Source organism: Equus asinus, chromosome X (assembly GCF_041296235.1).
Source record: "Equus asinus isolate D_3611 breed Donkey chromosome X, EquAss-T2T_v2, whole genome shotgun sequence".
NCBI classification, from domain to species: Eukaryota; Metazoa; Chordata; class Mammalia; order Perissodactyla; family Equidae; genus Equus; species Equus asinus.
Genome location: NC_091820.1, coordinates 34,275,555 through 34,302,767, shown reverse-complemented (window position 1 = coordinate 34,302,767; position 27,213 = coordinate 34,275,555). Strand labels below are relative to the sequence as shown.

At 48.5% G+C, this 27,213-nt stretch overlaps 2 protein-coding genes across 39 annotated transcripts in view; one reads left to right on the top strand and one right to left on the bottom strand.

The window, feature by feature from the left end:
- The window catches only part of FAM156A (family with sequence similarity 156 member A), an 85,852-nt gene that overhangs the window by 42,836 nt on the left and 15,803 nt on the right, over positions 1–27,213 (top strand). For 6 of the 38 annotated variants that reach the window (XM_070501838.1, XM_070501827.1, XM_070501834.1 and 3 more), the window contains 4 exons: positions 4,151–4,250; positions 13,603–13,739; positions 15,112–15,257; positions 19,946–21,416. In XM_070501838.1, the coding sequence (XP_070357939.1) occupies positions 20,066–20,707 (642 nt within the window). In that variant the 5' untranslated portion in view covers positions 4,151–4,250; positions 13,603–13,739; positions 15,112–15,257; positions 19,946–20,065 and the 3' untranslated portion in view covers positions 20,708–21,416. The other 32 variants (XM_070501849.1, XM_070501836.1, XM_070501845.1 and 29 more) reach the window with 24 other exon arrangements.
- LOC106828185 (protein FAM156A/FAM156B) overlaps positions 21,565–27,213 on the bottom strand; it is an 85,853-nt gene continuing 80,204 nt past the window's right edge. The window contains exon 4 of the mRNA XM_070501877.1: positions 21,565–21,788. Coding sequence (XP_070357978.1) covers positions 21,565–21,788 — 224 coding nt within the window. The remainder of the gene's footprint in view (positions 21,789–27,213) is intronic.

Genomic DNA, 27,213 nt, shown 5'->3' with positions numbered 1-27,213 from the left:
CCCAGGAAGACCACAGTGGAGCAAGCGAATGGTTCCCTGATGGGTGAGCAGGGCAGACATTAAGGACGACACTAGAGCTGATGGGTCTAGATGGGACTGCCTACTCAGGATCTTCCAGGGAAGAGAACTCCCATTGGCTGAGAGAGGGAGTGTCCTACTCAGGGAGTTTAAGGTGCAGGGGTGCGGCTTGAATGGTGGAAGTAGAGGGTTTGGAATCCTGCCCAGGAACCTCAGCCCGCTCACCAGCGAAAGAGGCTGAAGATGCTACCAGGTCAGTGGAATCACTGGCTGCTTCTATTCTGTCTTGTAGTCGATCTATCCGTTCCCTTTTTTTCTTTTTTTTTCTTAACGCAAAGACAGAAGGAAAGTAGAGCAGAGAATTGGAGACTGGTTTCTTTTCTGTTCTTTTCGTTTTTTGAGTTTTGTGTGTGTGTGTGGATGCTTATTCTTTGTTGTTGTTGTTGTTGTTGTTGGGAAAGAGCCGCCCTGAGCTAACACCTGTTGCCCGTCTTCCTCTCTTTTTCTTTTTTCTCCCCAAAGCCCCAGTACATAGTTGTATATTCTAGTTATAAGTCCTTCGAGTTCTTCTATGTGAGCTGCCGCCACAGCATGGCTACTGACAGATGAGAGCTGTGGTTCCACGTCCGGGAAACGAACCTGGGCTGCCGAATCAGACTGCGCTGAACTTTAACCACTAGGCCCTCAGGGCTGGCCCTGTCTGTTCCCTTTTTAACAGTGCTTATTGGATCCCACTATATTGACTTCAGAGCTGAATAACACTTCACACCATACTGAGAAAACCCTTCTCCAGTGTCCTGTTCTGTGTCCACCAGACTACCTGTAGGTCCTGGATGGGCAGAGACAGTTCCCAGAGGGCTCATGATATAGTCTCCAGGGAAATGGGAGGTGACTTGCTCATCCCAAAGAAGTGAATGCTTAACTCATGGGATTTTAGGCAGATTTGAGACAGGAAGATGTTTGAGTGAAGGTGGGCGAGTAGGAGATAGGTGGTTTCTCAAGTCAGTGAACTTCTTATTAGGCGTTCATTAAGCCCTGACTGTATTCAGAGCTCTGCCGGAAAGGCTGGAAATGTACGACTGGGTTCCTGTTGTCTTGGGGGATAAAATTCCGCCAGGGCGTCAGAGATGGGCCACTGCGTGTGTCCCCAGGAGGACACATCAGCCAGGCCCATATCAGCGCCAGTCCCCGAATTCCACAGCCTTGCAGCTGTTTTTGCCCATGAGCAAATAGCCCTGCCCTGGTGCTGGTCTCCTGTTGGAGGATAGAGGCAGGGTAATATATGTGCCTCACAACTGGCACAAAGCCCCACAGCAAATGTAGAGACCCTCACGCCCCCTTCCCCCTTAAAGCAGAATTCGGCATTGAGGGGACAGGTTTCCTCTTTGGGGATGGGGAAATGACAAGGTGGATGGAGGGGAGGGTGGGACTGGGGCGCCTCTCAGTGGTCAGGTATGTGGTCTGTGGCATGTAGCCTCCCAGCACAGCAGTGTGAACCTCTTCACCGTCTCCTTCCCTCACTCTTGTTCACTGGCTTGCAAAGGATCTGCTGGCTGAAGGTGTCCTTGTTCCGGGCTGAGGCGGGCTGAGGGAAAACCAGGTGGCTGCAGTGCCCCCTTGGTCCACTTGCTGAGGAGACTGAAGCAGTGTGTTCAGGGCGAATTGGATGTCAGCCAAGCAGTCCATGAGGCTCCGCGGGGCCCGGCCCCCAGTGGCCTCCAACCCTGCCCTCAGCAGCAGAGGATTGCCCTCCGGTTCCACCTTTCCCACAGATTCCGCTCCCTACACTGAGGCAGCAGCCTCAGCAGGGAGACGGCACGGGGCCTTAGGGGCAGTGGGGGTCGCCCCAAGGACGGCATGAACCCTCCAAACCCAGGAGGTATCCCGTTTTGGTGGGTGGAGGGCTCCACTGTGTGTCAGGCCAGGGGACAGAGCCGGGGTCCTTCCCTCCTGGTTGTGGCCTAGGCTCGGTGCAGCTGAATCGTTGTCCAGAAACGGCCAATGAAGGCAGAATCTGGGGTCTTCCTTCCCCTGGAAGAGAAGAGGAGGTTCTCCAGGTGGCTGGATGGGGGTCCTGCGGTAGGGACTAACTCCACAGAGACAGTGGTTTTCCAGAAAGGCTGTCTGTAATTCTCTCATTCTGTCTCTCTCTGTGTCTGTTTCTTTGAGTCTCACTCATGGGGCTGGGTGAGACCTCACTGGGGCTCTAACTGACATGTGTCCTGTGTGGGGTGACTTTTTGGGTGTCAGAAGCAAGATGTCATTTCTCTGAGCTGTTTCGGCGCCCATGTCCAGGATTTGAGGCGTCTGAGCTATGTGAGGGTCTACGTCCAGGACGTGAGATCTCTGAGCTGTGGGGAATTATGTGTCCAGGGTGAGAGCCCTCTGGGCTGTTTAGGGGTCTCTCTTCCAGTGTGTGAGGTATCTGATCTGTTTTACGTGCTGTGTCCACAATGTGAGGTATCCGGGGTTGTGCCCATTCTGTATTTCAGGAACTAGGGTTTGAGCTCTCCTGGGTCGAGGATGTGACGCATTTGAGTTCCTCAGGGATTCATACCCTACGCTGTGAGATCACAAAGGTTATTTGACACAAGGTGGGAGGTATCTGACCCTGTGAGGGTTCTGCATCCTGAGTGTGACATCTCTGACCTGGTTATAAGTCTGCGTACCAGGGATTAAGGTTGCTGGAATTTCGAGGGGTCGACTGTGTCTCGGGTTATGAACCTTGGGCGGGTGGGATTTGGTGCACCACGCTCTGAGGTCTCTTAGATGTTGGCTGCACGTAACATTGTGAGCGAGCTCTCTGTGTTCACTGTACCAGCGCTCTGAGCTGTTTGCGTGTCTGCGTCCGAGGGTGTGAGCTCTGTGATGGTGTGGCTTCTGTGTGCAGGGTGTGAGGTCTGTGAGCTGTTGTGTTTCTGTCTCATAGGTTATGAAGTTGCTAAAACGCATGCGGGCCTGTGTTTTAGAATTTGTCGTCTCTGAGCTGATTCTGTGTCTCTGGCCTCATTTACTGAGTTTCTAGGAGTTTGAGTTCTGTGGATTGTTTGGGGGGTGGGGGGGGGGGTGTCCAGTGCAGTGAGGTCTCCTAGCTGCTCTTTCCTGGGTCTGTATCTGGGTTTAGTGTGTCGTTGAGGTATTGTGGGGTTTGTGAGCCATAGTGTGAGGTCCTTGAGGTATTTGGGAGTCTGTGTCCAGCGTCTGATGCTTCAGAGCTGGTGGAGATCCGGGTCCCAGAGCGAGGTCTGGTCTGTCTTTGGTTCTGTGTCCCAGTTTGAACCCCCCGAGCCATTTGGGCATTTATATCCCCGTGGAGAGACTTTGTCACATACCAAAGTTCAGACGTGAGGTGTTTGTGACCTCCCCCCGAGGTTTCAGTCTGACAACTGTCCAGAAAGACAGGGAGAGATTGATCCAAGTTGGCTGTCTGTGAATTCATCCACTCCAGCTCCCAACAACCCGGCTTCCTTGTCTGGACCATGGAGTATATGTGGTCGGCTTCCTTCAGACCCTCCACTCGGGTTGGGTTCTCACCACCCTGTCACCTGAAGGTCACAGGGTTCCCCTCGGTCCCATTTGTGGGAATCCCATTGTGAGGAGGAGTTTATTCTGTCCCCCAGACAAAAGACACAGTGTGGGGAACTCCTCTCTCACGATGGATGGGAGCTGCCCATCTTGTCCTCTGATGTCATCTGTCTCCTCTCAGGCCCGATGCCCATAAAATAAAGCTGGATGCATTCATTTTGCAGCTTTCTGACTGTACATTTGAAAGCCTGGATCCCCTATGCCCTGGATGGGTGGTAGGAGAGTCGAGCTTTTTGGATCATCTTTCCAAACCTTAACTTGACCTTTCCATGATGAGGTTGTGCAAACTGTACCTCAGCCCCTTCCCCAAATGGCACACATCTTCTGAAAGCAGAATTCAGGGCTGGGGGAGGGGAAGGGATCCAGGCAAATTCCATCTCCGGCCGGGGGGAGAGTGTGGGCCTGAGAGGACTCAGTTGGGGCGTTGGAGTCTTGTGCACATATTGCTTAATATAAATGTGTGTTGGGTTGCAGAAAGAGTAAACATCCTCCAGAATTTTATCTCCATCTCTGAGACACCCATGGTTTAATCCTGTTATTTCCTCAGGAACCACACAATCCATTCTGCACCAGGAGGTGAGGATTCCAGGGGAGAAAATTCTTTGTTCCTTTTCTGAAAACTGACAACCTGGCTAGAAGACAGACAGGTTTGTAAATTTCCTTGATATTCCGTAAATTACGCACTGTGGGATCACATGTCAGGCGGAGGTGAGTTTCTCTTCAACCACTAGGGCAAGCGTTTCAGGCGGATTTCAACAGAGCAGGAAGTGTTGCCCTCCCTCCCTCCTAAGGGCCATTTTCTAATACAACCTCTGTCTGATGTAAAGCCACCCCTCTCTTCATCTTCATGTATTCCCAAATCTGCAAAGCAGCAACGCCTCCGCGGCAAAACTGTCAGACAAGAGCACCACTGCCTACCCAGTGCTGGGAAAACTTCCTTGTCGTTGACAAGTCCGCTTTTCTGAAACTCGCCTTCCTGCGTCTGAGCCCTGCTCTGTGGCACAGCCCCTCTGCTCAGTTCTCTGACGGTGTGAAGTCTGGGGAAGTCTTCTGGCCTGAGTGGGGCAGGGGAAGGGCAGGTCACCCGCCCAGAGGAAGACGTCATGGCATTTCTAACTTTTCCTAACATTTTCTCTAATTCCAGAATGCCAAAGGGGAGTTCTCAAAGGTCAATGTTATGAATTATTTGATTGTTGTTTCTGTAAAACCTTGTTAAACGAATGCCTGTGAGCCTCTCCTGTGTGTAACAGTAATGGAAATCATCGCACAGTTGGGTGTCTGGCAGTAAATCATTGAACACATTGGGAGCAAGTCACCAGGATGCTGGCAGGGGTAAACTTCCCTCTTGTTTTTGAAACAGAAAGAAAAGGTTGACAAGTGAGAATAAGAAAAGAGGAAAAGAAATACTACACACACTGAGATTGAAGCATTTCACACTGACGCAACTGAATTGATCGCAAATTTTGAACTTCTAAGTGGTTCATGAACAGCAACAATTTTCTTAAAAACGAGCATGTCAAGGAATAAGCAAGGCTACAAAGTAAAAGCAAAACATTGAATATATCTAAGTTCCTTTAAAGTTAAGTGTTTGGGGTTTGAAATAAAGCCAGGCGGCCCCTGTGTCCCAGATCACAGAGCTGCCGGGCAGCAGGTGTGGCTGAAACTGAAGCAGCTGTGACTTGAAGACCTGTCCCTGCGTGGAGGGAGGGTCCTGTCCCAAGGGGAAGAAGAACAGACCCTCAAGGATCTCACAGTCTAGGAGGGGAGGCAGACCTCTTGCTTCAGGCAACAAATATTCATCGAGGGTTTTCTGCGTGCAGGCACTACTCCAAGTGCTGGGATACGTGATGGCCCAACTGACAGAAATCCCTGCCCGGGACTTTACACTCCCTGGAGGGGAAGGGGTAGGTGGCAGACAGTAAACCCTCACCAACAACTGAGTAAATTGTGAAGTGTGTTAGAAGGTGATGGTTCTGTCATTAAAAAGAAAAAAAAATTTAGATCATGGTAATGGGATCGGGAATTTGGGAGGCAAGTGGGAATACTGACCAGAGCGACCAGGGTAGGCTTCACTGAGGAGGTGACATCTCTACAAAGACATGAAGAGGGAGAGGAGTCATCCAAGCAGATGTCTGGGGTCAGGACTTTCCAGACAGAGGGAACAGTTGGGAAAAAGTGTCACAGGCAGAGGCTGCCAGACTTGGTGCAGACACTGCCAGGAGGCCAGGGAAACTGGGGGCAAGGAGGGAGAGCTGAACGGAAGGCGGGGAGAACCGAGGGTGACAGGGACTAGATCCCGCTGGGCTGCGTAAGTTCTGCTCAGTCCGCTGGACCGAAAAGGTCGTCGGTGCTGAGTGACAAGCCTGTGCGAGGCTGTAGAGTGACGCAGAGGAGGGACATGGGGGAAGAGCAGTCAGAGAAGAGGCGGGTTTGAGTTTGGACTGACACGCCCTTCATCCATGTGCTCATGTCCCTGTCTCCACGGATATCTGTTCTCGAGGCACAGCATCACATACTTAACTAGCAGCCTGAATTCATTCAACAGCCCACCTATTGGACAGATCGTTGTGGGGCCTACTATGTGCACTACCAGCCACTTGGTACTTGGGAAACATTCAGCAAACTGACTGGTGCTCCAAGGATCTTGACCCAAGTTCCACTGTGAGGCCAGAACTGTGGCTGATGGGGCAACAGAGTGACCCACACATGTTTAATGAACGTTGCAGCCTCTTTTATTAGGAGTTTCTGGAATTAGGGATGGTATGAAAGACGCAATCCTCCTCCTCCCAAAGGGAAGAGAATCTGGCTACAGAGAGGTCCTTTTGACTTTGTTCTCCTGTGTTATTTCTAACACCGAAATAACTGATACAGTAATGGCTACCCTTTATTGACCTTTGGTCAGGCTCCTTCATCCATCAGAAAACATCTTCTAATCACCAACTGGACACTGCGTCCCAGCCTACAGGACACAGTTTGCGGATACAGGGATGTAACCTGCAAGCAGATGACCGCCACGTGTAGCAGCGTGAGAAGGGCAATGGCAGGATTTAAATCATGGTACCCTAGGAACACAGAGGGAGGGCATCTTATCCCTCCCTGAGGGTGTTTGTGTGAGTTTGGTCAGGACAGACTTCTCACGGGAGGGAAGGCTTCTGAGGTAGGCACTTGGATTATCCACATTTTACAGACAAGCAACCTGAAGAACAGAGAGATCAACACAGGTAGAGCCAGATTTCAATTCTCGGCCTGTTGGGCTCCAAACCACAGCTGGAGTTTGGTCATCTCCGGAGCTGTGACGCGGCCACTAAAAACACTTCCTCTGCTTGCCTCTCGGTTCTTAATATCTGGTAAATATAGTGAGACTGGTGGGGACATAATTTGGGGATAGGGATTCATTGTAAAAGTCTCTCGAATATGGCAAAGCGCCTTCCCACAGGGAAACCCTGGAAGTTAAAGTCCTGTTTGGCTGTTAACTCTGAGGCAGGCCTTTCATGCCAAGGCACTCCAGGTCTGTTGGCTTCAGGGCAGCTCCTTTGAGGGCAGACACAGAGAGTCTTTGCCTTGCTGGGTTCCTGCGTTTCACAGCTGGACGTGGTGTTGGGACAATGGTGACTCTCCAATCATGGAACAATATCTGCATCTCAGCAACTGAAACACAAGCCAAGTGTGTCGTCGTGAATGCAAAGAAGACCGGCTTTGGAGTTGGGCAGAACGGGGGTGTGATTCCCAGATCCACCCTTTACTGCATCAGCGACCTAACCTCTTTCAGCTTGTTTCCATGTCTAGAGAAGGCGGGGTCTGATACTTACCTCTCTGGGTCTTTGGGAAATAAAACTGTATATGCCCGGCACACGTTGGCCCCTCAGCAGCTGGGCTCCAGGAAGAGCTATTCACACTGTGCCCTGTGTTAGGGGACACATCAGTGTGAGGGAAGCATGCCAGGGCCCCTGGGGTTCTGGGTGGGGTTGGGGTTACGGTGGTGGTGATCGGACTGGTGCCATTTCCATCTTTGCTCTTTCATTGTTCACATGTCCAAGGCGCACCCTTCACTTTGTACTTAGGTGTGCTCTGCTCAGAGGAGTTGCAGTGAATGAAGTTAATCCTCACAGTTGAGTCTGTAGCAGGCAGAATCAGCAGTGGGTTGGCGCTTATAGGAACTTATAGTTTATAGGAACTGACATAGTTTCCTCCAGGGGCTGATGGCATCTAGTGAGGACCTCTAAGGGGTGGCATGAAGGCATTGTCAGATTCCCCTGGAGGGTCCCCCATAGTGAGCAGGCAGCTGATCCTTGCCTCCCTGATGACCACAGGGACTAGTAAATCAAACCCTTTGCAAAGGGAGGACCAGTTCGTATACATTCTCTTGTCCTAACAGAAAACTCAGACTGTACCTTACAGTGAAAAATTCTCTCCTCAAATCCAAGTCCACAGGTAGGGCAGTTCAAGGCCTGTTTAATTTACTGTTATGGGGTCAATGACACCACCAAGTGGCAGATTCTTTCCATGTTTCGGCTTATCCCTCCTCCCTGTGAGGTAGGTCCTCAGCCTGGATCCCTTCAGGGTATGAAAATTGTGGCCACAGTTTCAAACTCCAAATTCAGACACAACAATGGGCCCATATGAAATAAGGGGAGATCTTTCCCGCGTGTATGCTATTCTTAGCGAGGAAGCCTTTCCCAGAAAAACTCTGTCATCATAGTGCACTTCCACTTAGCTCACTGTGAACCGGAGGAAAATGTTTGTCTGTCTGGGGAATTTATAATGAAATCTCCATCACTTTCTATTGAGTAAAAATAGAAAATCTAACTGTGCCTCTACATCCAGGTACTCCCTAAGGTAAAATGGAAATTGCTGTGCTTAACCTGACACCTGAACAGAAGTAGGAATCAGGCAGATGAGGAGGGAGGAAGTGCATGCCAGATAGAGGGAACAGCACACGTGAGATTGTGGAACTCGGGGCGGGGGGGGGGGGGGGGGAGAGGGAGAGAAGGAGAGGGAGGGGGAGGGAGAGAGGGAGAGGAGAAGGACGAGTACAAGCACGAGCGCACTGGCCACTTGAGGAACAGAAAGAGGTTTTGGTTGGCTGGAATATCAAGTGGGGCGTGGAGCAGAGGTAGGGGTCTGCTGAAGATGAGGCATTTGGGGGCAGGAGGCTGGACGTTATCCTAAGAGCAGCAGGCAGCCCCTGCAGAGTTTTGAGCAGGGGTGACATGACCAGATTAGGATTTAAGAAAGGTCCCTCAGGCAGTGGAAAAGAGAACTTGAGGAAAGGGCCAAGATTGGTGGTGGTTGTCAAGGAGAGAGATGAGGGTGACCTGGACTAGGGAACTGTAGTGATGGAGAGAAGTGTCCACATCTTCTTTTAGAAAGACTTAGGAGGTCTAATTGGCTGGGCTTGATGATGAGGGGGGAGGGGTGAGAGAGGCAGCAATCAAAGATGGCTTTGAGGATCTCTGGCCTAAGCAGCTGGGTAGAAGGCTGCCTTTCACTGAGTTAGGCAACGCCAGAGGGGGTGCAGAGGTGTGGGGAGTGGGGGTGGATGGATTCAGTTTGGGCATGTTGGGTATTCCTTGCCTGTGGGCCTCAAACAGTTGTTAACCTGAGTGACTTGGGGGAGCTGACCTAACCTCTCTGGGCCTAAGATGCCTCATCTGTGATAGGACAGTGCTACTAATAATTAGGAAAAATGACTAATTTCTGTTTTCTTCATTTAGTCTAGGAGAACGTTCTCCTTTGATACAGCAGAGTGCTGGTTTACTATCAGGTACTCCCTAGGTAAAATGGAAATCTCTCTACTTGAAACAGCACATAAGACATTGACCAGCTTCAACTAGCTTTGCTTCCTTAAAACAGGTAATCGATTAATCAAACCTTGCCAGGTGGGAATCCGTAGCCCCAGGATGACCCCGGCCTTCAATAAGGAAAAATCTGGTTTCCAGCAGCCCCGGTAGCTTGATGGACTGATTTGAGACTAGCCAATCAGCTTATGTGGACCCAGCTGCAGCTCAGTAGCTCCTAATTCCTTAAATTTTGCCCCGAACCTTGGATCGGGGAGAGAGATTTGAGAGCCTTGCTGCCCGTCTCCTTGCTGCTTGGCCCTGCAATAGAACCTTTTCTTTTCTCAAAAGTTGGCGCCATGGTGTTGGCTTCGGTGTGCATCGGGCGGTGGACCTTGCCCCGGTAACATGCTAATCCATCTACCCTCTTGGTTTTCCATATGTGCTCTGTGTATTTTCACCAGGCGGCATGTGTTGCCAACATTAAAAGAAAAAAACATTCAAAGTAACCAGTGTTGATCATCACACGTGTGCGGTATGATAGCCCATCAGCCTGTCTCTCAGAGAAACAGCCCCCCTGCAGACCCTCCAGTCTTCCTCCTGTAGCCCCTCACTCCCTCCAGAGGGTTGGGGGTAGGGCCTTTGAGACTGAGTTTCTCTAACACTTTTCTGTGGCGTCATCTCCAGCGTCCTGGAGGTTGTCTAGCACTTGTTAACCGCAGTCTGCCTATGGGCCTGTCAGTTGGCTCAGGAGGTCTGTGGTCTAGGAGAGAGGATTGAACCGGATATGTGGATCTGGAAACTGTCAGTGGATGGCTGGAATAGCAGGGAGGTGATGAAGCCACAGATACCTAGGTTTGAGTCAAGGCTCCACCACTTAGTCCTTGTGTGACTTTGGGCAGGTTACTTAACCTCTGTGGTCAGTTTCCTCATTTGTAAGATGAGGACGGTGAGCATATTCTGGGATAATGACTCAGTTTTGCTTCCTTCACTTAGATCATGATAATATTACCTTTTGAAAACTATAATGTGCTCCCGGAGTGTCGATTACTTCCAGGGTAAGAAGGGAATCTCTCTACTTACCCATGTACGTGCTTGGACAAGCATGAAAGATGCCTTGCTCATTTTTACCGTGTTGACAATGTTGAACTTCACCCCAGCCCTGAACACAAACCGCGGTAAAGAAGTCTCTGCAGGCTTTTGTGTTCTGGAAATGGCTTACCCCAAAGGACCACCCTTCCTCTTAGGACTCAGAGAAGGCCTGCTGTCCACTCTTTGTCCTACTTCCCGTAAGACCCGCGGATGACTCCTGGTATACCTGCGACAAGACCAAACACAGACCTTTCTCCTTTGCTGAAGGGCCAGATAAGAGACCCTCCAACGCCCTGTTCTTTGTCTCATGAATGATAACTGAGATTAGAAGTCAGTCCTCCTGAAACTAGCTAGACAGCAGAGATAAACATCTGTTCAGCTGAAGGAGACTTGCCCTGAATGCAGAAACGATCCCACACTGTGAATCTCCCCCCTATAACGGGTCTGCTCGTTCTTGTGAAGTGAAAGGCAAAACCACCCAACTGTGACAGTCTGATCTTCAGATCTGGGGTGCGCCCCCGATCGCGACAGCCTGAATGAAGTCCGTCTCTTTACTAGATTGGTTTCTGTCTTTCCCAGTGTGATGATGTGCAAAAACGGTGGGTAAGAAAACAAATCGGTAACAGGTGCTTCTCCTCCCGTGTGCACTCCCAAGTACCCAGGTACAGGAGTACCCAGGCTGTCACGGGAGAAGCCCCTCCTTCCATTCCCCCAGCTCAGCACCCACGTGCGTCGTCGTCAGTGAAGTCACCTCCACCGCCGGGTAACTTCCTGCGTTCTCAAGAAGCATCCCTCCCGACCCGTCCCGTCCCTGCGCTCCTGGGACACCGCTCAGCTGCGCGGCCAGGATGGGCGGGCTCAACCCTTCTCTCCTCCGAGCGGGTTTTCTGTCGCGGGTTCCCCCGGCCGCCCACGGAGAGGAACCCACTCTCCCTCAGGCCACTCCCGGGTCCCTCCCCGCCCACTGCAGCCCGTGGGAGGCTGGGGTCAGAGGACTTGGCTCCTCTTTAGAGTCCCATCCCTGTGACGTCAGGCGCAGCCGCCAGACCCTTCTTCGGGGGGCGGGGGGCGGGGCAGCCTCCCTAGGACGTCGGGAGGATTTCTCCTCTCGGTGGTCTTAACCCTTCTATTCCCGGGGGCCGCGCTTCTTCTCCTGGGCTGAGGATGGGAGGCAGCGCACTGGCTACTGGACGGCGGGAACCTGATCCGCAAAAGAACGTGCGTGAGCCCGACAGCCCCAGAGACAGAGACGGACACACAGACAGAGAGAGGGGTGATCGCCCTAGAACAGTCCCGGGGCGCGTTGTTGTCACGGGACCAGAATCCTTCTCTTTGGCCGACGGGGAGGTGTACTTTCCAAAGGAACCGTTGTTTTTCTCAGACGCCCTATCGCTTCGATATCAGAACGGCGGTTTGACAGTTTGTGTGGCGTATTTCTCCTTCTCTAGTTGAGGGTTGCCATTTTTAAGCGGAGAAGGAAGATATTGACGCTTTCTACGGGCATCGTTGGACGCCCACCGCCCCACCCCCGGGATATAATTGGGCTAGAGTCAGTGTTCAACGGGTTCAGAAATAGTCTGTTTCCTTGGCATCACCTCCCTCCCTACCTCACCTCCCACCCCACAGAGTTAGGCAAAATAATTGAAGTGTTTTCTAGGAAACCTACATTTCCCGTATTGAAACCATCAGAGAAATTCTTTCTAGGAGGTGTATGAGAGAGGTCATGATGTGACATAGGAATAGACGTGCTTTTTTAATAGGCTCTGTAGTTCCTGCATTGATATGCAATTGTTTAGACAATTTTTATCAGATGGCTCTACAAGCTGCAGTGTATAATATTTAGAGAAGGATGGTATCTTTGGTCGTCCAGTTTACTGGAGTACAGCCCATCCAGGGCAACAGACCTCTCCTGTGATCAGAAATTTGTTTTTATAACTAGTCACAGAATTCTATTTACATTTCCAATACAGTTTCCTTACATTGACATATTCCTACTGCGTACATTTGGGGGTTGGGGGTGTGTATATGTGTCAGGGCTGTTTTACTTGTTTGTTTTGTCAAAAATGGAAAAGTGAATGGCCTTGTGTCCCTGAGCCTTTCAGGGTAACCAGCAACAGAGAGAAAGGATAAAAAAAGAAAGGATTTCCTTTTTTCTTTTTTGCTGCGAAAGATTCGCCCTGAGCTAACATCTGTTGCCAATCTTCCTCTCTTTTTTTTCCCCCTCCCTGAAGCCCCAGTACCTAGCTGTATATTCTGGTTGGTAAGTCCTTCCATGTGAGCCACTGCCGCAGCCACAGCATGGCTACTGACCGCCGGGTGGTGTGGCTGCGCGCCAGGAGCGAACCGGGCCACCAAAGCAGAGTGCTCTGAACTTGAACCACTAGGCCATCAGGGCTGGCTCAGGATTTCCATATTTTAAGGAGTAGATTTTCGGCAGCTCCCTATCCAAAGGGCAGGGTCTCTTACCTGGAACGCCTTGGTATTCCCTAAAACGTTTTGTGACTGGTTGTTTTAGGGAAGCACGGGTTCTACTGTTTTTAGTTGGATGTTGACTACATTTAAAACTGTACTTGCGATTGCATGAAATAGGTAAGTTAAAACTTAAAGTCGCAGTGATCCGTTTTCTTTCCCCAGCACGTGGATGCAATACAAACTCAAGAGAAATGTTCAGTTTAGGCAAGGCCAACGTGCCTGGCAAGGAACATTTATAAAGTGAAGAAGCCCGATGTGCTAAAAGGACATCTAAACTGTGGTCATTTGAATCAGCATATCATTTAAGTATTTAAGGGGTAAGGAGAGCCAAGAGTATGTATAAGGTGGCGAATGCGAGTTAAAACAGGTGACAGTATTAGCAGGGAGAGATTGGTGTAATGAATAGTGTAGAGAATTTTGTATTTTAACAGAGCTAAGTGAAAAATGGTCACCACCACTACCTAGCTGTGTGACCTTGAGTGAGTTGCTTACCCTCTCTGATCCTCAGTTACCTCATCTGCAAATGGGGACAATAATATTATGTATCACACCACCCCCAGGAGAAGCCATTCCTGACCATCTGGGTTACGGGGCTCTCTTCTGTGTTCCGCCCACATCTGCCTCGGCCCTCATCACGCTTGTTTCGTCTTGTCTTCAGCATGGCGGCCTGCCCACCAGACTGTGAGCTCTTCTCTGAGGACTGTTATCCTGCACGGCATCCCGTGCGCACAAAGTCTACCAAAGCATGGATCCTGGAGCCTGGTGCCTAGCAGGTGCTCCGAACACGTTTATCCTGTGAGTGATGGTGACAACCAGCGATGCACACAGAGCAGTGTAGCTGTTGGTATGCTGTCGATTTGTTTATTGGAAGCAATATATCCTAATGAGTGGGCAGAGCAAATCTCTCAGATCAATTTTCAATCCAGCGGCTGTTTGTGTCTTGTATCCCCCACCGTCCAGAACCTTAATGTGCCAGTGTAACACCCACTTTTTCCCTTCCTAGTGTATAGCTACCGTTGTGCCAGCTGTTTCTCACCTGGAAATAACATGTTGTAAATAAGCAAACACAGAAAATTCTCTGCTCAAATTTCTGTTCGTTCAAGGGGGCAAGGGGCATCATGTCTTCTCTCCCCACTCCGTCCTGAGTGCCTAGTGTCCGAGTATTCCTCACATTTTCCCCCTTTATATTGTATCTTGGACAGTCTTTTACTTGCTCAGGATTAGGTCTGTGCAAGGTTGGGGCTGCACTGGGTAATTCGCTGAAGGGACTGATGAACAGGTGGGCCCTTGGTAAATATTGGTTGGAGGAATCCAACCTGGACGGCCAGGTTATCTTATTTCGTGGGTGAGAGGTGTAGATGTCACTCTGGCTTCCATCAGCAGAATGGACGATGTGAACCCGCTGCTCAGTGCCCTTGGGTGGGTCCACGTGTCCTCTGTCACTCGCAGCAGGAGACTGTTCTCCTTGTGTCCCTCTTGCTTTCTGTGGCCACTCCTCCTCTTTACCCTTCCCCTCTGCCCTCCCTTGTACTCCCACTGCTTTCTCTTTATATGTCCTCTGGCCCACCACACTGTAAGATCCCTAACGAAAGAACCACGTTTCATGGGTCTCTTCCTTTCCTCTTTTGCACTCAGAAGAGGGCATCAGCGGTTGTTACTGATTTAAATGTTCTTTTGTAATGACACTGCTCTGAAAAGCATCTCCTTCGTTCTAGAGTCAGTAGGATGGAGGTTTTCTGTGTAGGCACCAAAAATATAGGACACCTGTGTACCAGGTGCTGGAGAATCTCTTTTATTAACCTGTGTGGTTTGCATCGCTACAACTCACTCATTTTTCCTTGGCTTTGCACAGGGCTGGGAGCATGGTTTTCAGCACTCGGTGACCTTGGACAGATCTCAGTCTATTACCCTTAGGATTTTGCCATTCCTGGAGAAAAAGAAAAAGTCAGACTGTTATTTAAAATGTTATTAAATGAAATATGATTCTTTGAACAGAAACAAATTTATTTTATAATCGTTTTTCATATCATTATGGAAAGTTGACAGAAGTATCGCATGTCACTGGTTTAATTGTCAAGATAAATACAAGTATCTTCATAGCATTCATCACCCCTGACATAGGAGGTGCTTACCTGTTTAGTTGTTTACTTTCTTCTCCCCACACCAGAATGCAAGCTTCATGAGAATGGAGAGTCTGCAAATTTTGTCCTGGGCAGTATTCCCAGCACTGAGAATGGAGCCTGGCACTAGGAAGTGATATGAAATATTTGCTGCGTGAGTTACCTGATCGCTGGACCAGCTCTGGACGTGTAGGTCAGCCCCCAGGACATTCTCGCCTGCATTCTCTCCCTCGGGATTGCTTTCTAAGTCAGGCTTTCAGGGAGGCCGAGAATCCAGGGAGGCCATGCCACCAAGAGTGCATGCATCTGGAGTCAGGATGCACCTGGGGTGGAGTTCTGCCCCTTGCCTGAGGTGTGATCTTGGAGATGTTACTTAACCTCTCCACACAAGCATTTCCACCTCTGTGACGTGGGAAGATATGGATTCTGCGGGGTTGATATACTAAATGAGATGTTTCCGAAGGGCCCCGCATTCTCTTTATTCCGCTCGACAGATAGTGTATTTATGAATGCCCACTGAGGTCGAGGGCTCTGTGATGGGTGAACAAGATAAAGTCCCTGGCCTCTGTCAGCTCCTGGGCCAGTGGGTGAGACAGACAAACAACCACCTCCGACAGCTGAGTGAGGCTGTGGCTGGGATAGGAGAAATACAGGGTGTTGCGGGAGCTCAGAGGAAATCCCCTGTCCAGGATGTGAGGAAAGGGGCAGAGAAGGCTTCTTGGAGGACATGCTGTCTAAGCTGAGTCCTGGGGGTGGAATAAGAGGCGACAGTCTTGCTAACAGCCATTCCATTCCCAAACCCTTCACCTAGGACTGCCACAGACATTGCCCCCCACACGCTCCTGACTGATTGAGGAGTGGGGATGTGACCCAGTGCTGGCCAATGAGAAAGGAAGGGAATGTTTGCCCGGGGCGGGGGAGTAGCGGGGGGGGGGGGGGGGGGGGGGAGGGAGGGGGCGGGCAGTGGCTGCTTCTGGGATACTTCGTTGTTCAGAGGAAAGATCCGGGATTAGAAAGTCCTTTTCTGTTCTTGGATATCTCCGTATCTGGATGTCGATCCTGGAACAACCACTCCAGAAAAGGACAGATCAGAGAGCTGAAAAGAACCTGGGTCCTTGACACCATCACTGGATCCCAGAGTGTCCCCCGCCTGAAACCCCCTCCTCCAACAGTCCTAATCAGAAAGGCAATTCACGATCATACAAGATGAAATCAGGAGGAAGGATCATTTTGTATGATCGTGAATTGCCTTTCTGATTAGGAATGTTGGAGGAGGGGTTTTCTCTTTACTCACAGCCCAAAGCAGACTTCCTGATACAGTGAGCATCGTGGGTTTTTTGGTTGGTTGGTTGGTTGGTTTTTGAGGGAGTTTTGATACCGTGTAGTGGGAAAGGGCTCAGGTTCTGATACTAGACAACCTTCCTTCCGACCCAGTTCTGCCACTTGCAGTCATGTCATCTTGAGAAATTCACTTGGCCCCCTGTGCCTTACTATCCTCACCTGTGAAATGGGTTTAGTATTCTTCATCATAACAATACCAACTGAGAGGGTTGTATTTGTGAGTATGTAATGAGGTAATGCAGTGAGGTTCGTAGAAATGTGCCTGGCATGTTCCCTATCCTTACAACTACTGATGCTGCCGTGGGGTGGGTTGCAGGCCAGGCTTTACGCTGCGAGAGCTACAGTGAAGAACATAAAGATCACCTTAGACATCTCTGTCCAGCCCTAGAGGTTCTTTCTTTCTTTGCCACGGTCTTCTAGCTTTTCCCTCACACGTGGACGACCCCTCAGCAGAAGGCTGGCTCTTCCATTGTGGGTCTCTGACCGGGGAACCTCAAATACACGTCATCTTATGTTGTGTGCATCCATTCAGTTCACTCTAGTTCTGTTCTCAGATAGGTAGGGGCTGCTTGTGTGCAGGGGGCACCCCAGGACAGTTAGCAGAGCCTGTGGTGTTCTGTCGGCTCCTGCACGGCGTTGGAAGCTCTCTGTGTCCTGGTCCCTGGTTTTCTCTCCAAACTCTTCTCCCTCCGCCCCAGAAGTCAGTTGACACGCACGCTGGATTCCAGCGCACACTCTGCCACTTCAGCCATCCTCTCTCCTTCAGCCTCAAATGCCTCATTGTAAGATGGCAATCACTCCACTTACTCGAGAGGTTTGTTGAGAGACCTACAGGAGATAAGGGATCTGAGACACCCAGCTCACGTTACCTGGCACATGGAAGGCACTAAATAAACGGCAGCGTTCTCTATCACGCTTCTTTAATCCACAGCATCCGGCATGCAAATGGTAGGCTTTCCTTCTCTTTTGTTAGGCTGAATAATATCCCATTGTGTACATATACCACATTTTCTTTCTCCACTCCTCTGTCCGTAGACAATTGGGCTGTTTCCATTATCTTGGCTGTTGTGAATAAAGCTGCAGTAAAAATGGGAGTGCAGGTATCTCTTCGAGATCCTGATTTCAGTTCTTGTGGATATATACTTAGATGTGGGATTGTTGGATCATGCGGTGGTTCTCGTTTTAATTTTTTGAAGAACCTCCATACTGTCTTCCATAGTGGCCACTCCAGTTTATGTTCCCAACAGTGTACAAGGGTTCCCATTTCTCTGCATCTTCACTAGCACTTGTTATCTTTTGTTTGTGTGTTTGTTTTTTATAATAGCCATCCTAACATGTGCCATGAGGTATCCCATTGTGGTTTTGATTTGCATTTCCCTCATGATTAGTGATGTTGAGCACCTTTTCATATACTTATTGGCCATTTGTATGTCTTCCTTGGAGAAATGTCTACTCAAATCCTTTGCCCATTTTTAACTGGCTTATTGGTTTTCTGGTTATTGAGTTATGTAAGTTCATTATTAATTTTGAACATTAACTCATCAGATCTATGCTTTGCAAATACTTTTGCCCATTCTGCATGTTGCCTTTTCACTCCGTTGAATGTTTCCTTGCTGTGCAGAGGCTCTTTAGTTTGATGTAGCCCCACTTGTCTATTGTTGCTTTTGTTGCCTGGGCTTTGGGTGTCATTTCCATAAAGTCATTGCCAAGACCAATGTCGTGCAGCTTCTAGGAGTTTTACAGTTTCAGGTCATCTGTTTAATCTTTAATCGATTTTGAGTTGACTGGTATGTGTGGTGTAAGATGGGGGTCCAGTTTCATCCTTTTGCATGTGGATATCCAGTTTCCCCAGCACTATTTGTTGAAGAGACTGTCCTTTTCCCGTTATGCATTCTTGGGGCCCTTGTCAAAGATCACTTGGCTGTATATGCGTGGGTTTGTTTCTGGGTTCTGTTCTGTATCATAGGTCTATACGTCTGTCTTTATGCCAGTGCCATACTGTTTTACTTACTGTAGCTTTGTAATAAAGTTTGAAATGAGGAAGTTTGATGCCTCCAGCTTGGTTCTTCTTTCTCAGAGTTGCCTTGGCCATTCTGGGTCTTTTGTTATTCCGTATGAATTTTAGGATTGTTTTTCTATTTCTGTAAAAAATGCCAGTGGGACTTTGGTGAGAATAGCATTGAATCTGTCTATCATTTTTCTTCTTAATCTGTTATATTAATCTGTGGATTACATTGATTGATTAATCAGTTCTCTTCTTAACCTGTGGGTTGCATTGGTTGATTTTCAGTAATTGACCCACCGTTGCGTTCCAAAGTTAACCCCACTTGATCAAGGTGTATTATTCTTTTCGTATATTGGTGGATTCGAGGCTAGTATTTTGTTGAGGAATTTTGTGCTTGTGACAAGAAAGAATATTGGTCTGGAGTTTTCTTTTTCTGGGACCAGTGAAATGCTAGCCTCATAAAATCAGTTGCAGGCGTTCCCTCCACCTCTGTTTTCTGGAGGAAATTGTGTAGAATTTGTGGGGGTTTCTTCCTCTCAATATTTGGTAGGATTCACCAGTGCTACCACCTGGGTTTTTTCCCCAAAGGTTTTCAACTACTGATTCACATTATGTAGAAGATGTGGGACTTTGTACACTATTTCACCTTGGGCGCATCTTGGTACTTTATGGGTTTTGAGTCGTGGATCCGTTTCTTCTAAGTGGTTGCATTTATATATGTTAAGTTGAATGTAGTGTTACCATATTTTTGTCCTTTTCATATTTGCTGGGTCTACAGTGAGATCTCCTCTTTCATACCTGCAATTGGTAACTTGCTTCTTCTCTCTCTTTTTCGTCTTCATCAGTCCTGCTAGAGGTTTATCAATTTTATTGATCATTTCAAAGAACCAGCTTTTGGCTTAATTGAGTTTCTCTCCATTTTTTTTTTTCCTGTTAGAAATCTCGTTGGTTTCTGTTCCTACTTTTTAGTAAAATCTTATTTATACTTACTGGGAATTTTGAGATGTTTTCTATAGGCTCGAGCAGCCTTTTTAACTGGGTGAAAAGTCAGTGAGGATGAGGGAAAATTTAAAAGGGTGTGTCACCATGGTGCAAACGCTTACAATTTAGTAAATGTCTACTTTTTGCAAGTATAGGAATGCTTATGAGAAGAGGACGTGTTAGTCACACACTGATTGTTCTTTAAATTATGCTTCAGAATAATTTGTAAAAAGTCAGCAGGGCATTAACGTGATTGACTGCCAGCGCATCGTTTTGCATTGTGTCATATGGGTGCAATAATTGATCTCATTTCTGAAACCCTTGTAATAATAATATATATTATATGATATATAATAAACCCCTATAATCATATGCCAGAAGTATTCTGAGCTCTTGAGATGTAATTATCTCATTTAACCTGCAGGACAATGCTAGGAAATAGGTCTCATTATTATCCCCATTTTACAGATGGGAAACAGAGGGACAGAAAGGTTGGGTAAGATGAATAATAATGGAATGGATTTTCTTTCTTCTCTTGTCACTGTGTGTTGCAGTCTGGGTTCTTCTGGCTCCCCACGTTCCCTGCTACCTTCTAGTTCTTCGAGAACCTTCGTCTTCACCTTCCTCTCCAGACCCCAGGGCCAGCTGGAGCTTCGAGCACAGACTAGACCTCCATGGATCCCCTCCAGAAGCGTAACTCAACGTTGATTTCTGAATCTTCCCTGATGACCTCTGAAGAGACATCCAGGGAAGTCACAGCAGCCTCTCATCCTTCCTTCTCAGGATTGCTAATGATGGGCATCAGTGACCTGAACCCCCATCCTAGCACCAACTACTCTGCCCCTCTACCAGAGGGGCTGCTCCAGGAGCGGTACAGAGATGAGGAAATCCTGCAAGAGAGGCGGTGGAAAAGGTCAGCATCCCCTCAGGGGAAGAAAACATTCCTCGGGCACATGAGACGGAGACACCTCGATCACGTGGCACCTTATCAGGTTGAAAGGGAAGCCAGAGTCTCTTCCTCAGATGGTAGAGTTCAGAATAGATTCCGGTGTGAATGTCGATACTGCCAGAGCCGTAGGCCGAGTGTTTCTGGGATGCCTGCGGAGAGGAAGGGGGCCCCACATCCTTCCTCCTGGGAAACGCTAGTACAGGGCCTCAGTGGCTTGACCCTCAGCCTGGGTACCAACCGGCCCGGTCTTCTGCCGGAAGGGGTGCTCCAACAGCAGGAGAGAGAGGAGAAGCTCCAACTGGAGATGCGGCAGGAAAGCAAAAGAATGTTTCAGAGGCTCCTAAAACAGTGGTTAAAAGAAAACTGAGACTCTCATCCTCATGTGATGGAGATCTGAATGGATTCAGACGTGGATGCTGGTGTTGCCAGATCCTGGGCGTGGATTGCTTTTGGGGACCAAAGAGTAAGCAATAGTTGGAGGAGTGACAAGACCAGAGTTATGACTGGAAATCCTGTCAGCACGAGCCTTGATTTGATCCCAGGAAGGTCCTCATCTTTCCTGCCTGGAATTTCTGGATCACTCTGGGGCATTCTATGGCAAGGGAGACTGCAAACGAGTGGTCCTTAACTCCTGTAATATGGCTCCCATGATGCATGTTGTCACTTTCACACCCTGAATCTCTGTCTTTCCTCCTTACTTTGTGTCAATAGGATAGAAACTGCCTCTGTACTGAGAATGCCTTGTTGCTGTGTGTGTGCTTTTGTGCCATTTTATTGACTGCTTCCAAGAAGCAGCACTAGGTTTGGTGGAATGCACGGGCACTAAACTTAGATCCAGTTTCCAAGATCTGAGGCTAAACAAAGTGTGGGAAAAGGACGTGGAGCTAGAACTTGGGGGTTCGCCATTTGTATCGTATGGTTTGTATAAGCTATTATGAGTATGACGAGCTTAAATGTAGCTGTTTCCCTGCTCCTTAACATCGAGTAGTCTTCCCCCTTGAGGGAATTTCTGATGGGTTACCTCGTCGTCGATACCAAATAAATACACGTGTGAAAGGAAACTAACTTTAGAATTCAGGTTTGTTCATCCATATTGTTTTGTCCTTTGTTAGATCTGAGATCACTACATTTAAATCCCAGAGCAGTAGATCAGAGTGAACCAAGAGGAGCTCTAAACCGTGCGCATTTGGAACAGGGGAGGAGGGAGGGCAACAGAGAATACCATCAAGCCACTGTTTGTGGCCCTGCAGCGAAACCAGCCTTCAGGTCACCCAGGCAGAGCAAATGGAAGAGAGCCCTTCTGCCCATGGAGAGTTGGAAGCAGAGTCTGCTGCCCACAGTAGGAGGTCCTGCCAGATGGTGCTGGTGCCCCTGGCACGCAGACTCCCGGGGCCATTCCTCGTTGCCTGGTATCCCTGGGCTGGTGCAGGCAAACAGTAGTTTCATGCCTGCCGCGTGAGAACCAGAGTGTCACTGAGTTATTTGACAGTCGTATTTGGATTTAGACATGTGCCTTTTCATTTCAGGAGGCACGAATGATTAAATCTACCTTTTCCCTCCACAGAATCCAATGATGTGTACCCAGGAAGTGACCATGCAGTTCTTCTGAACTGAAAATAAACTCTGCTTTCCGTTAGTCTGTGTCTTCATGTAGTCCCCAGAGCTGTGTTGCTGCAAAAAATCTACACGTCTTCTGCAGACAGAAGTGGCTTGAGAACAGGTACGTTTATTAGATTCTGAACTTGTCATCTCATCAGAGAGCTTGGGAGCTTAACTGACCCTGCCAGGCTTGTCTCCCAGCTGGAGGGGAGAAGGTAAGTAAAGCAGGGCTTTTCTTTCTTGAAACTCAAAGGCCTAAATTCGGACTGGTCATCTGCAGTGTGTTTAGAAGGGGTAACACGGCGTTTCGTGTTTATTGGTTGTTTACTAGATGTCAGACAATGTTCTACCTGTGTCCGTAGATCAGCTTATTTAATCCTCTCCCACAGACCCATCATTTAGCAAGATTCGATCCCCATTTATGAAGTGGGAAAGCAGAGTATAGAGCAGTTAGGGGACTTGCTCAGGGTCACACAGGCAATAAGAGGGGTGTGGCACACAAACCTAGGCCGACTGGATTCAGAGCCCCCGCTCTTAACCATTCACCGCACCGTAACCCCTTCAAGGCTGGGGGTGAAGCATGAAGAGCTGGTGACTTCAGTGGAAGATTCACTGCTGGCACCACATAGCCTTGGTAACGTACATCATCGGATCCTCCCCACAGTGCACTGGGGCAAGGATAATATCCCCACCTGGCAGAGTTCACAGAAGTCATAAAGTGATGGCCTCACTCCAGCAGCCACACCCGGTCAATCCTGCCAACCACAGTCTAGCCACTCATGAAGGTTGGCATTGTCTCCCCTTACCTCCCCCACTCCATGCTAGGCTGGCTGTTGGGGCGGGGAAGTGAGGAGGAGCTGTAGAGCCCACCCCTGGCCTTGGGAGTTGAGCCTTTAATCAGAGAGAGATCTGACACCCATAGGTATGGTGGAGAGCCCATCATTGATCCCCTGTGCGTCTCGGTTGCTGGGAGATGAGAGGAGTGAAAAAAGGATCATGGTGGGGTGAAGTGGACACTGGGGGCTTGCTGAGGGAGGTCCTAACTGCAGAGTTACCCATGGACTCCAGGAGAGCGCATGGATATGGGTGGGCGGGTGTAACTGAGGGAGTCAGCGGCACCACCCCTTCCCCATCTCAAAGTCTTTGTCCCCACTCCCGTGTATGGGGTGTAGGAGGAGACCTGGGGTCACATCTGAGACAGCATACTGTCCCAAGTTATAGACCAGGAGCCGGAGTCTGGTGGTGTCCAGCAGGTCAAATTCTAGACCAGAGACTGAGCCAGAGGCGCCAGGAAGCAAGAAAATATTGGGAGAGAGTGGGCTTAAAATGTAATGCCCAGATAGAAAAATCAGAAGGTACCTATTGCAAGTAAAGAAGTCAAATTATTAAATTAAAAACCTTCCCACAAAGGAAAGCCCGGGGCCAGCTGGCTCCATTGGTGAATTCTATCAAACGTTCAGAGAAGAAATAATACCCATCCGTCACAGACTCTTGCCGAATAGAGAGGAGGAGGGAACATTTCCTAACTCATCCTATGAGAACAATATTTCTCTGCTACCAAAGCCAGACATGACATCACAAGAAAACTATAGACCGACATCCATCGTGAATATCGATACATAAATCCTCAACAAAATATTAGCAAACCCAGTCCAGCAACATTTACAAAGGGGTATGCAACACAACCAGGCGAGATTTACCCCACGGTTGCAATATTGGCTTAACATTCAAATTCAATTAAGGTAATACACCACATTAATATAGCAAGGGACAGAAACCATCCGATTGTCTTGACAGACAAAGAAAAAGCATCTGACAAAATTCAAGACCCGGTCATGATTTAAGAAATGCTCAACCAACTAGAGATAGAAGGGAATGTCCTCAATCTGATGAAGGACATCTACAAGAAACCTGCTGCTCCCATCACATCATATTTATTAGTGAAAGAATGGATGCTTTCCCCTTATAAGATCCAGACCAAGGCAAGGATGTCTGCTTCCCCCACGGCTACCCAACATTGACTGAAGGTTCTAGCCAGTGCCAATATGCAAGACAAAGAAATGAAAACATGGAGAAGTTAGAAATGAAACCTATGTCCACGCAAAGACTTGTGTTCAGATGTTCACAGCAGCATTGTTCGTAATCGCCCAAAAGTGGAAACAATCTAAAAGTCTGTCGACTGGTGAATGGATAAACAAAATGTGGTATTCCCATAGAGTAGAATACCATTGATCCATAAAAAGGGCAAACTTCTGATTTCTGCTACCACTTGGGTGAGCCTCCAAAGCATGATGCTACGTGAAAGAACCCAGACACAAAAGGCCACTTATTGCATGAGTCAGTTTATATGAAATGCAAAGAAAGGGCAAATCTGTAGAGACAGAAATTAGATTAGAGGTGCCAGAGTCTGGAGGTGATAATGGGGATTCACTGCTAATGGGTATACGGGATCTTTTTGGGGTGACGGAAATGTTCGAAAACTGGGTTGTGGTGATGGTTGCGGATCTCTGTAAATTTACTAGAAGTCACTGCATTGGACCCTTGAACTGGGTGAATTTTGTGGTATGTAAGTTATACTTCAGTAGAGCTGTTTAGCAAATGTAATACAAATATCCACGGAAGTCATCCAGGAAAAGGTACGTCGTTGCTTATATAGCACTAAGGAATCCCCCCCCCCCTCGTTCCATGTTCTGGGTCCTGCCTACGTGACCCATCATCACCTGCCTCCTCCAAGTGTACTAGATGCTCCCGCCAGACAGAGTCACTGTACACATCAGGGTAGAAGGAGTGCTGATGAGTGCACACATGTGTGCGTGTTTCTCTGTGTGTTCATGTGCAGGCGCCCTTTGGGTGAACATAATGGTTGACTCGCAATTCCATGGCTGAGGGAATCCACCCTGGGTCTGAAATGCCACTCAGGTGTTTTTCTGTTCTCCACGAATCCCCTGGACCCGGCTCAGTTTCCCTGAGCCCTTAGCTTCAACCTCTGGTCACAGGAAGACATGTAGAGTGGTGAGGGGTCTCGTCCCCCTATAGGGAACCCTGCCCGAGCTCAGTGACCGGGTGGGGATGCGCAACAGAGCAGTGACCAAGACAATGGAACTCCAGCCACCTTTCCAAGGCCCTTCTCCCTCCCCTCCACCTGCCTGGGGGGTCACGTAAGGAAGGGGACGTTGGGGCATAAACACACTCCTGAGTCCTTGAAATTGTTCTAAACATGGCTGTAAAATAAAGTAAACATGTCAAAAATAGCTCTCAAAAGAGAAGATACATATTAATTTTTTTTTAATCCAGAAATGACAAACATGGCTCTAAAGTCCAAAATTCTATTTAAAACCAAGGGAGGTGAAACACAGCGTGTGCTTATGCTTCTCAACCTCGCGCGGCATCACATCTCCCCTGGAGCGGTTTTAAAAGAAGATGATGGGGGCCGGCCGGATGGCATAGCGGTTAAATTTGCTCCCTCCGCTTCCGCAGCCCAGGGTTTGCTGGTTCAGATCCCGGGGTGCGACCTACACACCGCTTATCAAGCCGTGCGGCGGCAGGCGTCCCACATATAAAGTAGAGGAAGATGGGCATGGATGTTAGCTCAGGGCCAGTCTTCCTCAGCAGGAAGAGGAGGATTGGTGTTGGATGTTAGCTCTGGGCTGATCTTCCTCAAAGAAAAAAAAAAAAAAAAAAAAAAGGTGGCGCACCATCCCCAGAAAGTCTGAATTAGTGGGTCTGGAACGTGGCCCCGGCATGAACATTACTGGAAAACTTCTATGAAAGGCTAGATTGCAGCTGTGGAAACAGAACCTTCCTTCTAGGGGGAAACCTAAAATCGGAGATTTGAGACTTCTCTTTACAAGGAGAGCAGGTTTGCATCATTACCTGCTGTGCTTGGCAGATATCTTAGGAAAGGAAAAAATATGACAACGCGAATGTGTGTTTTAAGACTGACACTGTACTTGCTGTTCTCCACGTTCCTGAAATCAAAATTTTGAAGTTAAAACCCATTAGTATTTGCTAATGAAACATCTAAGTTTTTATTTCTCGTCCAGCCATTGTGCTTACTTTAAAATTTGTAAAGCATTGTCTAGGTGATGCCATGAGACACGTCACAACATTTCTTTGAAAATTACAGACGACTAGATTTGTATCGGTTGATGCAGAAGGATCTGCCGTCAGGCTTATCTGCTAAGTTTGTTGAGTTGCATTTTTTAACTTTTTATTATAATTTATGTTATCAAAGTAATTCACACTCAGATAAAAGACCATATAGGACCAGGATATTTATGATGAAAAATAAAATTCAGCAATCCCTTGTATCATGCACACCCATGGACTTTCCTCCGCCTCCCCAAACTTTCTCTTTCAGCGATTTCTTCTGGATATGCATCTCCATATTCCCAAATAATGGGCTTATACTGCTATGTCTGGATTCATTGAGTTTAGACATTATTTGTTGAGTTCTTACAGAAGATGAGGATTTCCCTCTCTCAGGTATATTGCAGGGCCCAGGTTCTCCTTGGAGTTCCTGTGAGGGGCCCACCCAAACCGGTGCACACGTCTCTGCTCAGGATGTGTTCAGAGTGTGTCTGCCAAGAACGAGCCCTCACAGGGGACTTTATGCACATCTGTGGCAACATGAAGATCATGGTTTAGCCTTTTCCAGAGCAGGTCCAGGGAGTCACAGGGTGGTGGAAAGCACACCTAGCAGCATCCCCAGGGGTTTGGTTTAAGGAATCGGGTGGATGGCAGTGCCCATCCATGAGACAGGGGTCAAAGGTTTGGCGTCACCTGCATATTTGCAGGGTTTGTGGGACATCTGAGTAGAGATGCCCCATAGGTCTCAGCCTATGGGGAGGCCCTGGGGCCCAGCTGAGATTTCTTAGGCAGACGTGGTGATGAGAAAAGCTGTCACCATACAAGGGGATACAGATGAAAACAAGTCAGATGGGGGACAGTTCTGGGTGGTGATGTGGTCACCCACGGATCTTGTGCTGAGTGAGAAGAGCACTGGGCAGAGGTTGGAAACCAGGAAGAAACAAGATTTAGCAGGGGATCAAAGAAAAAGGACCAATGAGGAGACTTGGAAGTAGTGGTCTGAGAGGTAGGAGGAAAGCCAAGAGGGGCTGCTGTCACAGACGCTGAGAAAGGAGAGCATTTTGAAAAAAAGGAATGTTAACTGTGGCCAAGACAGCATCGGGTACTTTGGGTTTGGCAACATGGAGCCCGTTGGAGAATTTAGCAAGGGGATGGTCCATGGATGGGGGCATATTGAGGGGGAAT